The sequence below is a fragment of the Malaclemys terrapin genome, chromosome 5 (assembly GCF_027887155.1).
Source record: "Malaclemys terrapin pileata isolate rMalTer1 chromosome 5, rMalTer1.hap1, whole genome shotgun sequence".
In the NCBI taxonomy this organism is placed as follows: Eukaryota; Metazoa; Chordata; order Testudines; family Emydidae; genus Malaclemys; species Malaclemys terrapin.
In genome coordinates, this window is record NC_071509.1 from 112,112,926 (window position 1) to 112,128,697 (window position 15,772).

The window sequence follows — 15,772 nt, forward strand, 5'->3', positions numbered from 1 at the left end:
ATCTTCTGTAATTCCATCAAATGTGTGTGCACAGAATAATGTCACTGGAATTAAAATGTCATGTGATTGTAGCTATTTGCTTTCTCAGACAACATACTCGTGCTTCAGTCTCCCTACAGCTTTCTCAGGCTACAGGGATTAGAAGTGACTGCACTATTAGATACCTTGTGTTGTGGGTGTTAGAATTCACAGTTAAGGCATGCTGTGACTGCCTGAATGGCAAGTGAATTTGCTCAGTTCCACAGCTTCAATTTCCAGTTCTCTAGAGAAGTTCTATTCAGAGTTGGCATGGAACAGGATGATGTGACTTAATCCTAAACCCAGCCATGTGAATCTGAGCACCTCAATCCCAACCCACCAAATTCTCTTTCCATCTCCATTTTGTCATCTAGTCCAATGGCCTATCTCTGATTGTGGCCATTGCAGGATGCTTCTGTGGGAGGAAACCACCATAATGCATCTAATTACTGGATTCCCCCATTCAGAGCTTTATTAAGCTTTTCATAGCTGGAAGTGGCTCTAAAGTACATCACTATGAAGCCTTTTTTTCTACTCTGTTCTTTCCTGGTTAACCCTTAATCTTTTTTCAGGAACTAATGGGAAAAAATCACTATGTGTATTGCATTGTGGTTTTTGCTCCCCCCCCCCCTTGGTTTTGTTTACAGTGACTAAAGATGACAAGCAGAACATTTATATCCACTTCAGCAAGTGTCAGAAATGTTAGTTAAAAAAAAAAAGAGTTGGAAGTACTCAATTAAAATGTATAGCTGTATTCATCTAAATCTGTAACTATCCTGTAGAGAGTACGGCTCAGAAGGGGGAATTAACTAGAGTTCCTACTAAAGAAGGCATAGATTCCTTTCCTCCATGAGGCATAACACATTCAGGTGCCCACAACTGTTATTCTTGCAAAATTTCACTTCTTAAAAACAAAGACATTTTTGTTTGGGCAAAGTATTGCCAAATTTAAAAAAAATACTGAAACTGGATCCAGATGATTAAGAGGTGGAGCTGCTGCTTCTCAGCTGAGCTATATCCTACAGTATTAAAATACTTCCATATTAGGACTGTCGTGAGGTTTGTGCTCTGCACACCTGTGCTGGCACACTGTATTTAATTATCCTTGTCCAGTCTCTTACACCGCATGCTGATTGCTGAGGAGTTTCAACATGCCAGAAATTCCATCCAAATTGTAGGTGATACCTTGGAGATAACAGCATTAGTAAATTCTGTAGAATCTTATAATCCAGTAGTGATATTGTGCATTAGCTTAGCCTATGGAATTCATTTTGTATACATTAAATGTTGCTGGTGATCACCTGCTTTACTTTTAGCCAGAAGCATCTTGGTTACCAAAGAGAGCTCTCCCAAAGCTATCACTGCAGGAACACTACAGCACTACTATATCAGCTTCCTGATGCTCAGTTAGTCAGCTGTAGTTGAGGGGGCTTTGTGCTGGGCAGCCAGTTGGCAATGGGTGATGATTTTGGAAGAGAATATTGCTCGGCACTGGGCAACAGAGAAGTCAGGTATGAAGAGATGCTGAATTTCTGATTCTAATGTGTTGTTTCACTAAACATACCATCCTGTCCAATGGCCAAACTTCTTCTGTATGTTAAATCATACCTTTAATAAAATATCCCATGTTAATGTATCTATGTGTGTTTGTTTCCAAAACATTAGCACACATCCCTGCATATTTTTGGTGTATAAATTCATAGTATTTACACATCTGTTGATTTTGAGAGTTAATCTACAGAAAGAGTCTTTCAGGAAGTAAATATTTTCATTGGGGAAAAAAAAAGGAATCCCAATAAAAATACAAGGGAACTTATATTCTAAAAGACTGAAATACACCGTCCATCTTTCATTCTTTACAATTGTATTTCTATTTAAAGAGAATAGAGTGGACATATATATAGCCCAAGAATTTACACACTTCCTTTTATTGATTAGTGATTTTGTAGCTAGGACTTAAACATTAATTACTGCTAGCACAGTACCCTCAACTCCCTCATATAAACTATCTATGAGATGGTTGAGTTTTATCAACAAAGCCTGATTTATTAAAGTCCTTACACATTAAGGGCTGTATTTTCAAGAAGATGTGGGGCCAGATTCACTGGTACCCACTGGCTGCTTTTTTCTTAGGAGGAAGCTAACACTTGTTTTGTTTTTCTCCTTTTGCAGAAAGATATATGAGGAAGAGTAAGTATCATGCCAACTTTTTTGTTGTTTTTTTAGAAAAAAAATCTAAATTATCTCCAGATGTTAAAAATGTTTAAAATTGCATGTATGGAAATGTTCAGAACAAGAGCATCATTTTAGTAAACCAGGTAATCCTGTGCAGCAACAGAAATTAGATTTCTCCTAGACATTCGTGATAAAGTCTTTGACTTTTAATTTTTCCTAATCTATCTGGTTTTCTAATTACTATTGCACCTGCTTTGCAGTATCTTTCAAAACTGGTTTATGAAGCTACTTAATCTGGTTCCCAGTCCTTCCAGCGCCCTTTATTTTATCGCCTCCCTTCAGAACAGATGTATTTCTGTGATTCTAAAGCATGCTTCTCAAAAAAAACAACAACAGTGCTGTCCTTTGAAATCCTAGACTAGCACAGCAAGGTCCAGTGACAGAGATTTGAGCTCTGGATTCAAAACCTCTCTAGACTCTTCTCAGAATAAAATTCTTTCCGAGCTAATGACTGTCTCTCCTGCCTTAAATAAGGCAATAAAGAAGGATACATTCCTAGACTGTAGTTTTGGGAGACCCACAAGCCCAGGGCCATCAAAATGGAACAAATCTGAAGATATCTTGGGAGAGGAGTGAGAGAAGAAAGTGCTTGAACTGAAAAAAAAAATTACAATCCTAGGCAAAAATATTAATTCTGATAGAGAAGAGGTAAGGTTATATTGCTCTCCTAAAATTACTCTGCTAAATACCTTATGGGGGTGGGGAAGGAACACTTGAAAGCCAGGAAATTCTAAGTTAAGGCTACAGTCATGGGGGAAAAAAAAAAGCAAATAGTTGCAAGTGTGAGTGTTTGTGTTTATAGCGTGAACTGGCCATACTGACTTGCACTGCACTATCAGAAATTAACATGCACTTTTATCCCTCAAAGAATGTCCAGTAGAAACACTAAATTGTGAGTTTCTCACTGAGTTTAAATCGATCAAGGATTCATAAGCAATTACCTCTTAGATGCCAAATTGTGCCTGGTCCTTGTGTGGTTGTGATTGTGACAGGTGCAAGGAGCCATTCTCCTGAGCGAGGACCAGACATAATCACAGTCCATGTACTCAGGAATGCTAAGGAATATTGTAGTCTATGCACTGCAAATACCTTCTCCTGAGGTGTTGCAGTGTCATGCCACCCCTTCCTCAGGATTGTGGTTAAAAACCACCACTGAGCCCTTACCTTGTAGCAATTTGAAGGAGGTTCTGTGGCCTGCAATGTGCAGGAGGTCACACTAGATGATCATGATGGTCCCTTCTGGCCTTAAAATCTGTGAGCTTGTAAAAAGGATTGCTTCAATGGGATCCATTGCTTCTTCTTCCATTCCTGCTCTACACAACTGGTTTATCCTGATTTAGAAAGTACACTGGTGTTTACCCCAAGCATCTCTGAGGTCATTGGAACTGTGAGTCTACAGATTGCTTTTCACTGTAGTATAAACGGGAAAACATCGTCTTCAGTGTCAAAGCATACTACACTTAGCCATCAGTTGGATGGGTTACTCCAGCTGGACAATCAAATCTAACCGAATTCTGTGCTTATTTATACCTGTGCAACCTCATTGAGTTCACTGATGTTGCATAGGTGTAAGTGACAGCAGAATATGGGTCATAATGATTTATTTGCCCTGTAGATTTTGTGAAACAGTGAATTTGCACACACAAAAATAATGTTTAAGTAACATTACAAGTTATGACAAACACACACAGCAATAACTTAATGTGACCCCAACTCCACCTTAACACGTTTTCTGCTAGTGTGTTCCACAATGGAATTATATATTTCATAAAGAGAGCATGCCAGACTTAACATTGAATAGTATATTTTTTCCTAGTTTGCCACCATGACTATTTAGACGCACGTATCCATAGCCCCACCCATCTATGACTTTATTTTGTTGCATGCAGTGCAGAGGGGTGTGCAGTGGAACCCGATGCAGTTAAACCAGCTGTGTTTACATGACTGCAAAGCAACAGCAATGATTTGCAATGAGATTACTGCAGCTACTTATGGCACTAAACTACTTGCTACATTCAGGATAAGACTGGGTGGCTACAGTGGCATTACAAATGAATTATTAGCTTAATTTTCTGCACAAAAGATGTCACAAGTCGTTACACATCTGTTTAAATTGTGTGGCAATGCAGTGTTCTGATTGGCTGCAGTGTATTCTAAAGGGGTGTATTAGAAACAGGACTAATCTAGGGAGAGTGGTTATCGTAAAATAATCTTACTGAGTAGAATTAGATGAGTTGAACTTCGTGGCATTTTGTGCCGCAGGGAGTCATCATCTCGCAACAAACCTACTATCTTTCAAACCATATTGCTAGGCTGTGTCATGCAGATATGTGAACAGAGGGCTGTTTATCACTTGGGTGGCTGTCCAAAGTGCAACTGTATGGAGAGAAGACACTTGAAGATTTCGATTCATGAGGCAGCTTTTAAAAGATTTGCATTCATGGGGCTTTTCAGGGAAAACAATAACAATTTAAGATTATTTTTATTCCTGCTGCCAGAAGCTAAAAGAAGGGAAAACAGCTTTATATTTGATGCAGGATAGATGGGGAGGAGGAAGAGAAAAGAGAAACGATGAAAAGGTTTGGGGACATCAAGAGGCTTTAAAGAGCATTTACTGTTAAAACTCCTTTTTTCATGCAGGACTTTTTATACTGAGTGCCTGTGCATGAGAGATGGCTTAAATATGCAGATGCCTCTTCTCCAAAGCATCCAAATCATGACTTAATTAGTCAACAGTGCTCCAGTATATTTTTATAAGTGGAAGCCAAAGTTCGTTCTTTCTTTCTTTCTTTCTTTCTTTCTTTCTTTCTTTCTTTCTTTCTTTCTTTCTTTCTCATCAGCTGGGTTTATGGCTGAACACAACAAAAGTTGACAGTTTGCAATATTCAGTGGGTATTCCCTCTATGTTCCTTTTATTTTCCATTAACCCGGTCCCTCCCCATGCTCAGACATTCTGGCTCACCTCTCATTAAATCTCACATAGTTAATCTCAGAACTTTTTTCCTTCCAGAAATTCTTTCTTTAGGATGTAATGGAAGCACTGCTCTGTGTTTCTGTCATGAAAAGCTGCATTACAGTCAGGGCTCCTGTCTTCTTCACACTATTATCAATAGCTCCCTTCTTTCTTTAAAGTGCAGACCTACAAGAAGGTCCCCAGCAGTTTATACGTGATTGCTACCAACATGGGGTTGTAGCAGAGTTTCCCAGTGTGTCCAGAAATTTCTTTCCTTCTCTTTCTCTCTGGAAACACTGTCACTGTCATGAGTGAAGAGGCAAACAGGCCCTTTTTACCCACGTGCTGCAGAGGAAGCAAATTACCACAATACCTTTCCATAAAAGAACCTGCAAAAAGAGGTGGGAGCAGGGCTTTAGAATGTTTGCCACTTGGTGGGGATGGATTGTGTGGGAAAGGAGGGAGTCACAGCATGATAGGAGTGGGGTCAAGAGCTCCAGATGGCTTGGATAAGCTTGGGGTAAACATCCAAACTGGAGAATCCAGACCAAATTTTGAATCCTTTTCAAATTTGTCCATCGCTAGCTGTAATCCACCAATCAGCAACCAAAGCTACTAGTATCGACCCTGTCACTTCTGCAGCAGAAAGCATAACAAAGGACTGTGGTTACAGAGGCAAGCTCAATGGTGTAAGGTACACAACAGTTAGTGGGTGTAAATAAGGAACTTTGAGCTGATGTCACTTTCACACTGAGGTGCCTAAATGAGTATGTATGTAAATGCATACTTTAATACATTCTTTTTGTTAGTTATTTTTCCTACTGCATCCCTCTCTCCCAGGCTAGGTGTGTAAAGTGTGCCATACAGACTCCTTTAGCCTCAGTGGGCCAAATTCAGAGGTCATGTAGAAATTATATGTAAGTAAGTAGATGTGAGTCTAAGAAAGTCTAAGCTGGTGTAACTTTCATACTGAGGGAGCCAGAAAAAGTTTTCAATTTACCCCAACCCAGACTCCTCACTAAATGTGTTTCCTAACTGTTCCATTTAAATGGGAATTGCACCTGTGTAACTGAATGCAAAACGACAGGTTTCAGAGTAGCAAAACAAGGCCCCAGTTTTGACATCTTCAGTAATTAAAAACTCAACTGTAGATTTTAAAAGGTAATAACTTCACTGACTAGATAGGACTAATGCATTTTTTTCTTCAGGGGGTTGCCATTTTACATGACAGTTCTGTTTGTTTGTATAAATAATAGAGGAAAACCAAATTTAATGGACATGGGATCCCTGATGATCAAACCAATACAGCGTGTGATGAAATACCCTTTGTTACTGTGCGAGCTCTTGAATTCGACTCCTGCTTCCCACCCTGACCACAAGGCACTGCAAGATGCCTTTGCTGCTGTGAAAGACATTAATGTGAACATCAATGAACTTAAAAGAAGGAAAGACTTAGGTAGGGAACAGAGATGGTATATTCCTTTCTCCTATTAATTGTATTCATACATTGTAGCTTTTGGCTGGTGATTATGGGAGATGGTTTCAGCTCCAATTATGTTACCAAGGATATTGTTTTCTGGCTTTATCTGGGCTACAAAACCTGCTGGGTTTTGAGATACATAACTGGTGTATAGACTGCATTGTAGTCTCAAATTTAGAAACAAACATCCAGGTTGGATCACTAGGGATGTAAATTTCAAAAATGTGAAAATGAAGATAGTTCAGTATTGCATATAATACATTATACTAATGTCAGTGATGCTCCTGCAAACATTAATAATAATTAATAAATAAAAAAAAAATTTAAAGACCTGCCATATTTAAGCCTTAACTTTACTACCTCTTTCCAGCATTTTCACACACGATTACAGCAAGGGATATCAAAGTCTCTTGTCTCAAATGGTCTTATATTAGAGTGCAGAGCTGTGTTAGAGCCCTATGAATACAGATTATTAATGTTGTGAAATTCTCTGTCTACAGTGTTGAAGTATAAGAAGAATGATGAAGAAGAATCTCTTAAAGAGAAGTTTTCCAGACTGAATATTCACTCCATTAGCAAGAAATCCAAGAGGGTTACTAGCCATCTGAAAATTCTGACAGGGGGAGAGCCTCAGGTACTTAGTCAGCCATTTGCAAATTTGCATTGAGGACTTCATAATGTTACTTGTTTTACGGTATTTATCATGTCATTTTCCGTATGTCGCATCAAAGATGAAAAGATATTATGACCCTAGATTGAAAGGAAAACCTTTCAATGTGTCCTCCATCTTTTCTTTTGGATCTAGCCTTTTCTACAAATCTCTGACCTGCAGCAAAGAGGTACTGGTCAGCAATTCTCAACAAAATGAATATGCAAGTCAACGCTCAATAGATGGGTTGGTAGAAGATATTGTAGGTGCAGGATAGCTACAGAGGGCATTTTCTGTGCATTTTATTCAGCATCATTCAGATCCTAGTACACTAGGATCATCAAACAAGACTTATATGCTGATTAGTATGGGCAATGTGTTTTCCCCTACATGCATAAGAACCTTTGACTGTCAAAATGATTAGATGACTACACATTTTTTAAAATAAATCTGCTGCAGTGTGTTGAATGCAAATAATTAAAACACTACTTTATTGTTCCATTGCCCTAATTAAATAATTTTTGGTTTATTGGGAAAAAAATTTCAAAAGCACCTAAGCCATTTGGGAGGCTAAGTCCCATTGACTTTCACTGAGACTTAGGCTCCTAAGTGACTTATTTGCCTTTGAAAATGTTATCCCAAGAAATAATTTAATTAGGGCAATGAAAATATAAAGAAGTGTTTTAATTTTTCACTTAAGCCCCATTTTCAAATGTATCTTAGGTGCTTCAGACATTGTGTCTCAATGAAAGTCAATGGGACTTAACCTCCTAAATGCGTGAGTTGCTTTTGAACATTTTATCCTGTATACTTTACTATGATTGCTTATCTAAGAACATTTGACCTTTGAAAGGTTACCTGCAGCCTTGTGCTTTTTTTCTGTTTCTTTTTGAGGAGTCGTTTCTCCCTCCCCACTCCCTGCACCTCCCCATTCTCAATTTTTTTTTTAACATTAGAAATTCAGATTTACTTCTGTTTTTCCTAGAAGGCTCCATGGCAGACTGGGGGATTAATAGGATTATGATATCTGAGATACAGTGGCATCTGACTGAGAGGGGAAATGATTTTTATTCAGTCTGTTAGACCTATTTACTATTTGTTTTTGTTAACACTTTTTGAATTCTAAAAACTTGAGAATCACTTTGGAAAAAAGATGCCTTTGTTAAAGATTCAGCATTCCCTCTCCTATAATTGGAAGCTGAGAAAGCTCATGACGCACATCTCTGAGTCTTTCAGTGACTCTGACAGTGAAAGCAGTGAAGACTAGACTTGACATTTCTCATATTTCTAAGGTAAAAAGCAAGCAGAAAGGAAGAATTAAAAAAAATAAAATTTAGGCTTTCTTTATATACCATAAAGAAGTAAAACAACCCCTTTAGAGATAATGGGACTGTAACATGTACAGGGCCGCACAGTGCTACAGAAATAATAGCAACAAAATTTCTGCACAGGCAGTAGTTGCCCACATCTGCATTAGGGAGCACTGGAGGAAGCACTGCTATGATGTGAAAAGACTTACGTTGTTACCTATTATTTCTTGCACAAATTGTGTAAACATAAAAAAGGAGGGGTTCATTGATAAACATAGATGTGCCTACAATTAAATAACTTCATGCTACCTTAATGCTCTGCAAAACTCAAACTCTTTATCAGACACATTCCAGTATCCTTGTTTTTTCCTCTCTTTAGACCTGATAATTGTAGGTGGGTTTGGAAGAGTTACTTCAGTACAGTAATCCAGCTTCACAGAGAGGAATTCATGGGCTTTTCTTTAGATTTTTCTAGCAGACCTCTGGCCATTCCTTTCATTAGTTCACTGCTGCCCTAACCATCATGTAAACATCTATTTCAGGTAAAAGACCAGACCTTTAATAAGGAGGAAAAGCTATTTAGAAGTTTAGAAAAGACTGTGAAATTTTGCATGAAGAATATTTCATTCTCCCTACAACATCTACAGGTGGGTATATCACACACCCACACCTCTATGAGCTATGCACACATAAAACATATATGTGAACAGTTTAACACACACTTTTCACAGTGTCATATAATACCAAATCCTAAATGGCCCTGTAAATATGCATACAACCCAAAATGCAGCAGAAATGAACAAAGGTGAATTTCATATTTTCTGAGTAAGCCCTAATGGTGTGGAATAATCTGCTAAATTGAATGGAGATAACCCTGTTCCTTGAGAAATGTACAATAAAACACGGGATAATATATCATAGGATACAATCTTGCACTGGTAAGGGATGGAATAGATAACCAAAGAGATGAATATTATTGCAGGGTTTGCATGAACAAGTATACTGTATTACAGCAAATTATCAATCTATTTTAATTTTCCCACCTTATTCCTTTCTAGGATTCCATGCTTCTAGCTGCACAGATTATAACTGAACTACAAGGTATTTTACACCACAAAGATGATGAAGACAATGGCTGTTCAAAAATGCTGAATAGCATTGGAAACCCCTGTGAAGGCTTTGTAAGTTCATGAAACATGCCAATATCACACAGCTATCAGCATGTATGAGCTGTGGGTCATACATACAAATATGAAGGGAAAAGAGCAGAAAAAAGTAGGTCTCCATTAAAAATACTGAGAAAAATATAACTTTTCACTTAAGTTTCTGTAGGAAATAAGATACGTTACAAAAATTCGTGTCAGTTTAAGTACAATGTAAGCTGGATCAGGCCTCTGCTTAAACTAGCAGTGTTGCCAACTCACACAATTTTATCATTAGTCTTATGATATCTGGTGTTTACTTAAAGCCCCAGCTCCTGGAATCATATGAATATGTGGGAATTGCAGCTTTTCTTTTCTTTTCTTTTCTTTTCTTTTCTTTTCTTTTCGTTTCTTTTCTTTTCTTTTCTTTTCTTTTCTATCCCTGGTGGTTGCAGAGAAAAAGATTGAAAACATGAGCTCTAACGTTTAAAGGCAAATAAAAAAGAACCCAATATATATAATTTTTAACTCTCATGACTTTTGGGGTCTGACTTGTGATTTTTGAACTCCTGGGATTGGCAGTACAAGCTAAGCTTCAGGCTGGAGTACATCTTTCAAGGTAGGGAAAACGTCTGCCTGAACCAGGCTTTCAAGCTAAACTAACATTTTCAAGCAAGGGGCAAATTTTATATCTCCTTACTCTTACACCTCCTAAACTCCAGCCCACCAGTTTCCCTCCACCTAACTCAAAATGGAGTCCCTGTACTAACAGCAAATACTCTCAGTGACAAATCACTCAATCCCAACCAAAGAAAGGACTACTAGTTATATTTTTTTACTAAAAGATAAGCTGTTCCATTCCAAAACCAAACCACCAAAATGGGGTCTGTAACTGCAATTCTACTTCCTTTCTAATTCCACCATTTAAAATAATTGCATCATTTAAAAGTATATTTTAAAAAATAAATAAAATGAATATAGTGAAGAAAGGAACACAGGAATCGCCATTCTGGCTTATCACAATGGTCCACTGAGTGCAGTAGGTTTTGCAGTAGTGGCGGGTATGAGATGTTTCAGAAGAAGGCACAGGAATCGCCTTAGTGGACAATTATGGCATAACCTGTGCATAGGGGAAGTTTCTGCTTAACCTCAGTAGGTTAGAAGTTGGGCTCATGACCTGACGCATGAACGTTTATATCCCTTCAAAAAATTTTTTATCTTATCTACTATAACTGTAAATGTTTACAATATCCATACAGATATATTTTCCTTCATTTAATCCTAGTAGGAGTTTGGCAACAAGGATATCTAGAGCAATAAGTTCTAAGGATTAATTATGCATTAGGTAAAAGGGTATTTCCTTTTATGAGTTTGAAACTGCTGCCTTTCAGTTTAAATAGCCCTGTGCTTTTGTATTGTGACAGTAGGTAAATAGAAGTGCCTGATTTACCTTCTTTATCCCATTCATTATTTTGTATACCTGAATCATGTTCCCTTTTATTTATCTCCTTTGAGAACTAAACAGTCCTAGCCTTTTCAATGTCTCCTTATATGGAAGTTTTTCTATGCCTGTAATCATTTTTCTTGCCTGTCTCTGAACCACTTCTATTACTGTTATATCTATTTTTGAGGTAGTCTGACCAGAACTGAATGCAGTAAACCAAGCAAGGGCATATCACTGACTTATATGTTGGAATTACAATATTTTCAATCCAATTCGTTATACATCCTAACATTTTGTTTGCACTTTTGACCACCATTTCACCAGGAGCACAGATTTTTATTGTGCTGTTTCATGTTTTTTTCTTGAGTACTTATAGTTGAGAACCCAGCTATGGAGATGAATAATTTAAATTATTTCTTTCCAGGTGCATTACCTTGCATTTGTCAATACTGAATCATCTCCCTAGCCCTCTTAGTTAGGGACAAATCAAGAATAGCCTCTCCTTTCCTGTGCTCCAGAACCAACAGTTCCAATAAACAACTGATTAAGGTGCTGAAAAATTGTTTACCTAAGTATTTGTCATAGGTGCCAGCTTTTCACATGAAAATGGAAAGCTTTCTCCACAGAACAATTAAATATCAAAGGCAGTACCAATGTGAAACTACCACTGTACATCAGTCCTCACCTTGAGGGACCACTCCTGGACATGATGGACATACAGCCTTTTGCAGCAATGGTTTTTGTTATGCAGGAGCCTTCCTTCTTGTTAGTGGACTGAGTCTAGCAATTAATTTCACAAAACTATCCAGCAGCCTTTAGAATCTAGATGGTAATGAGTATCAGTCACTAGCAGTCTGTGTTGGATGTGAACCAATGACCTATAGGTGAAACAATCTTTAAGCCTGATATTAATCTCTTGAGCAATCCAGATACCCATAGGCATGGTTTTTAAAAAACATATATATATTTTATTTAGCCACCAGTACTGTGAATTTATGACTCACTTTCAGTAAACTAAAGGAAACCTTACAAGAAAGCATACCACATTTTAATCAACTCAAATCTTTCTATCTGTCTGTGTAGGCATTTATACTGCATCATCAGGATATTAGACCTATCCTCAGCAAAGTGGTTGTTCCTTTATTTTATTCAGTGGGAAAGACTGCCATTTAATTGAGATTGCACTGCCTCATGCCTCGGATGGTCCTTCCCAGTTTAAAGGTCCCGGTCCCAGTGAAGCTTCACAATATTTATACTGTGGCTAGCACAGGGGCCTGGAGGCAGGAATTCCTGCTTTCTGATCCCAGTTCTAACACTCATCCTTTGTGTGCCCATTTAATTTGTCTGTGCCTCAGTTTCCCCATAAGGATAATAATAAAGCCCTGTGCAGTTAGAATTGTTACTAGGCTGTCTGGAGGTGCTGTCGGGCTTAATTAGTTACTGTCGGAAAGCAATGTGAGTGCTACAAATGGGTGAATGCAGTATTATTATTTTTGCTTTGTTTTTAACTTTAGAACATAATTGTAAGTGCTACAAATGGGAGAATGAAGTATTATTTGTTGGACTGATTTTTTGCTTTGTTTTCCCTTTCCCAGGTGGATCAATTGGAAAAGCTGGTTTTGACTCCACTCTCAGCTCTACAAACCTTGTTTCCAGGCCCCCAGAAGCTTATCCAGAAGCGTTATGACAAGTTGCTGGATTACAATGGCTACCTTGAAAGGTCAGCAGGAGATGAACTGAATCTGGCAAAGAAGGACTATGAGGCTCTCAATGCACAGCTCGTGGAGGAACTTCAGGTGTTCAACAGGACAGCTAAGAAGATTGTGATGAACTGTCTGCATTGCTTCAGCACTCTCCTCAGGGACATGATGTCCTCAGCATTTCAGTCCTATTCGACCATTGTGGTGCCTGTTCCGGTGAGCAGACTATCTGTGTGCACGTGTATGTATGGTATTTGGCCAGAGGTACTTAAAAACCCACTGTCTGTTCTGGTGATCACAGTGGATATTTTTTTCACATTTCATGTCCTTCACCCATGTCTGCTTTGAGCTTTTTTGTTGTTGCTGTTCCTCCAGTAGTAGCAATGGTAGGAGTCAGCAGTTGCTAGCATTTTAACCCCTGTATTATTTACCGCTGCCCTGAGCAATGTTAGATAACCCACTAGGAAGAATGCCAGCAGCCACTGGAATCCCTTCTACACATGTGCTCCCACCACTAATACTGGTGGAGCCGTGGCGTGTTAGCAATGGTAGGACAATGCTGTTGTCACAAAAGCCTACTGCAGACACCTCCTTCAGAGTAAGGAACAGCTTTCTGGTTTGGTTACAATATCAACATTTTAAATATTTTGAGGTGTATTTACACAGTGCCCGCCTGAGCTGCATGGAAGTGTATTGGTTTGCATAACATCCTATTCACACACAGCATTAATCATAACTCTAAGATATGGAGCCAACACTCCATCTAAATATAATGACTGAGTTAGGGTGAATATCAAACAATGCTAGAGTTTTGTTGTATTTCCCCCCCCAGAGGAAATAAGTCATCTCCTTGACTCAGGGTATGTCTTCACTACCGGCCGGATTAGCAGGCAGTGATCGATCCAGCAGGGATCGATTTATTGCCTCTAGTCTAGACACGATAAATCAATCCCCGAGCGCTCTCCCGTCGACTCTTGTACTCCAGCTCGGCGAGAGGCGCAGGCGGAGTTGACGGGGGAGCGGCAGCAGTCGACTCACCGTGGTGAAGACACCACATTAAGTCAATCTAAGTATGTGGACTTCAGCTACGTTATTCACATAGCTGACATTGCATAATTTAGATCGATCCCCCCCAGTGTAGACCAGGCCTAAGAGAGTCCGAAGGGTGTCCCCACAGTTCCAACCCCCTACACTCTGAAGAAGCCATGTTCTCCTGGCTGATATCTGGACAAGTTTCCACACCACTCCTTAGTAAGCCATAGAGGTTACCTTTGGGTGCTGCACTGCACTCCCTCCAGGGGAGGATCAGGCTATTTCCCAGCCCCTGTCAAGTTAGAAGTGAGAATCCATGCAAGGGTTCAACACAGAGCTTTGCAGTTTAAGGGGAAAGTGAGGAATTTTCTACATGAGGAATTTTCACAGTATAACTTGAATTAACTTTTACATTGATATAACAAACCAGTGCAAAAGACAGTGTGGACACACTTATTTCATTAGAAGAGTGGTTTATTCCATTTAGCTTAAATCAATTAGAAAACAGATTTAATTAAACCAAAATAAGCCTTCCACACCAGGTTAAATACATCAGTATAAATTCACACTTTAAGCTATCCTTGAGCAACTTCCTCCTGTAGACAAGCCCTATATTATTAAAGAGGGCTTTATGTTTTTGGGAAAGCTGTGTATACCAGGCATTGTTTTCAGTGGGGATTTTCCCAGTGTCACTTTTAAGTTCTCCTGTTTACATCATGTTTCAAATTAGGGATGGGCCTGAGCCAAACTCACAGATCCAACACCACAGGGGCAAGTTAAACTGACATGACGAGTTTAAATCGTATCGAGTTAAATAGATACTGGTTTTTAAACTGATTGAAAGTAAACTGATAGCACTTCTGTGTATAGACAAGCCCTAAACAGCAATGATGTTAAGATCATGCCTTCTTTTATATCTGCCTGATGCCTAGCTCCTTGTGGGCAATACCAGAAACCATAATAACAACAACTCAGATTTCATGAGTCCTAGTGCTTGATCCACTAGATTAGAGCTACTGTTCCTTACCTCCCTATCCTATGTAATGTACATGAGATCTAATCTTCCTATTTGCAGCTGTCTTCTTCAAATATCTGTGAAGTACAAAATCAGGTGTTGGAAGGGTTTCACAATCTAAATTTTGTAAAAGAAAACAGCAGTGCAACATTTATTGAGAGAAAACTGAGCTTTGAAAAGAAGAAACCTGCTCCTATTCAGGTGAGTATCATGCCTCTGTCAGTGAAAATTTAACATGTGTCAAATGCATCATATTTTGATTCTCCTGGGGCCTGGGCATTGATTTGCCACACAGAGTTTAGGGCCAGAAGGGACCACCAGATGATCTAGTCTGACCTCCTAAATGGGGATCCAAGCTTGCTCCCTGGCTTTTGGGGCCTGAGCTTAAACCTCAATTCCTGGGATGAGAGTGCTACAGTGACCAGTTACTCTTTGGTGATTTTCAATTGTCTTTTCGTTACCTTTGCTTTTTGTCACGTAATCACCTTGAGACTTTTCCTGATCATCCCATAGCTCTTAGCTATGTATCAAGCTATGAGCTAACCCTAAGGGTGTGACGGGTTCAGTCACAGAGTGAACTGTCACTGGATAATCTGAAATTACCTCTGAACCCGTTTTCCCTGACAGCTTGGGACTCCAGAACCTGAGCCAGACATGCTACCCTGCTGCAACACAGACCCAGGTCTGGTCCACGCCCCCAAAGCTGAGACAAAAAACTGCTCAGCAGGTCACCTATTGCCAGCACCCAGACACCCAGTTCCCAATGGGATCCAAACCCCAAATAAATCTGTTTT

At 39.0% G+C, this 15,772-nt stretch overlaps 1 protein-coding gene across 1 annotated transcript in view; it reads left to right on the forward strand.

Annotated features, from left to right (window-relative positions):
* The window catches only part of ARHGEF38 (Rho guanine nucleotide exchange factor 38), a 57,932-nt gene that overhangs the window by 26,396 nt on the left and 15,764 nt on the right, over window positions 1-15,772 (forward strand). The window contains exons 5-11 of the mRNA XM_054029456.1: window positions 2,191-2,208; window positions 6,463-6,662; window positions 7,187-7,320; window positions 9,188-9,292; window positions 9,704-9,826; window positions 12,827-13,147; window positions 15,039-15,179. Of these exons, the coding sequence (XP_053885431.1) occupies window positions 2,191-2,208; window positions 6,463-6,662; window positions 7,187-7,320; window positions 9,188-9,292; window positions 9,704-9,826; window positions 12,827-13,147; window positions 15,039-15,179 (1,042 nt within the window). The remainder of the gene's footprint in view (window positions 1-2,190; window positions 2,209-6,462; window positions 6,663-7,186; window positions 7,321-9,187; window positions 9,293-9,703; window positions 9,827-12,826; window positions 13,148-15,038; window positions 15,180-15,772) is intronic.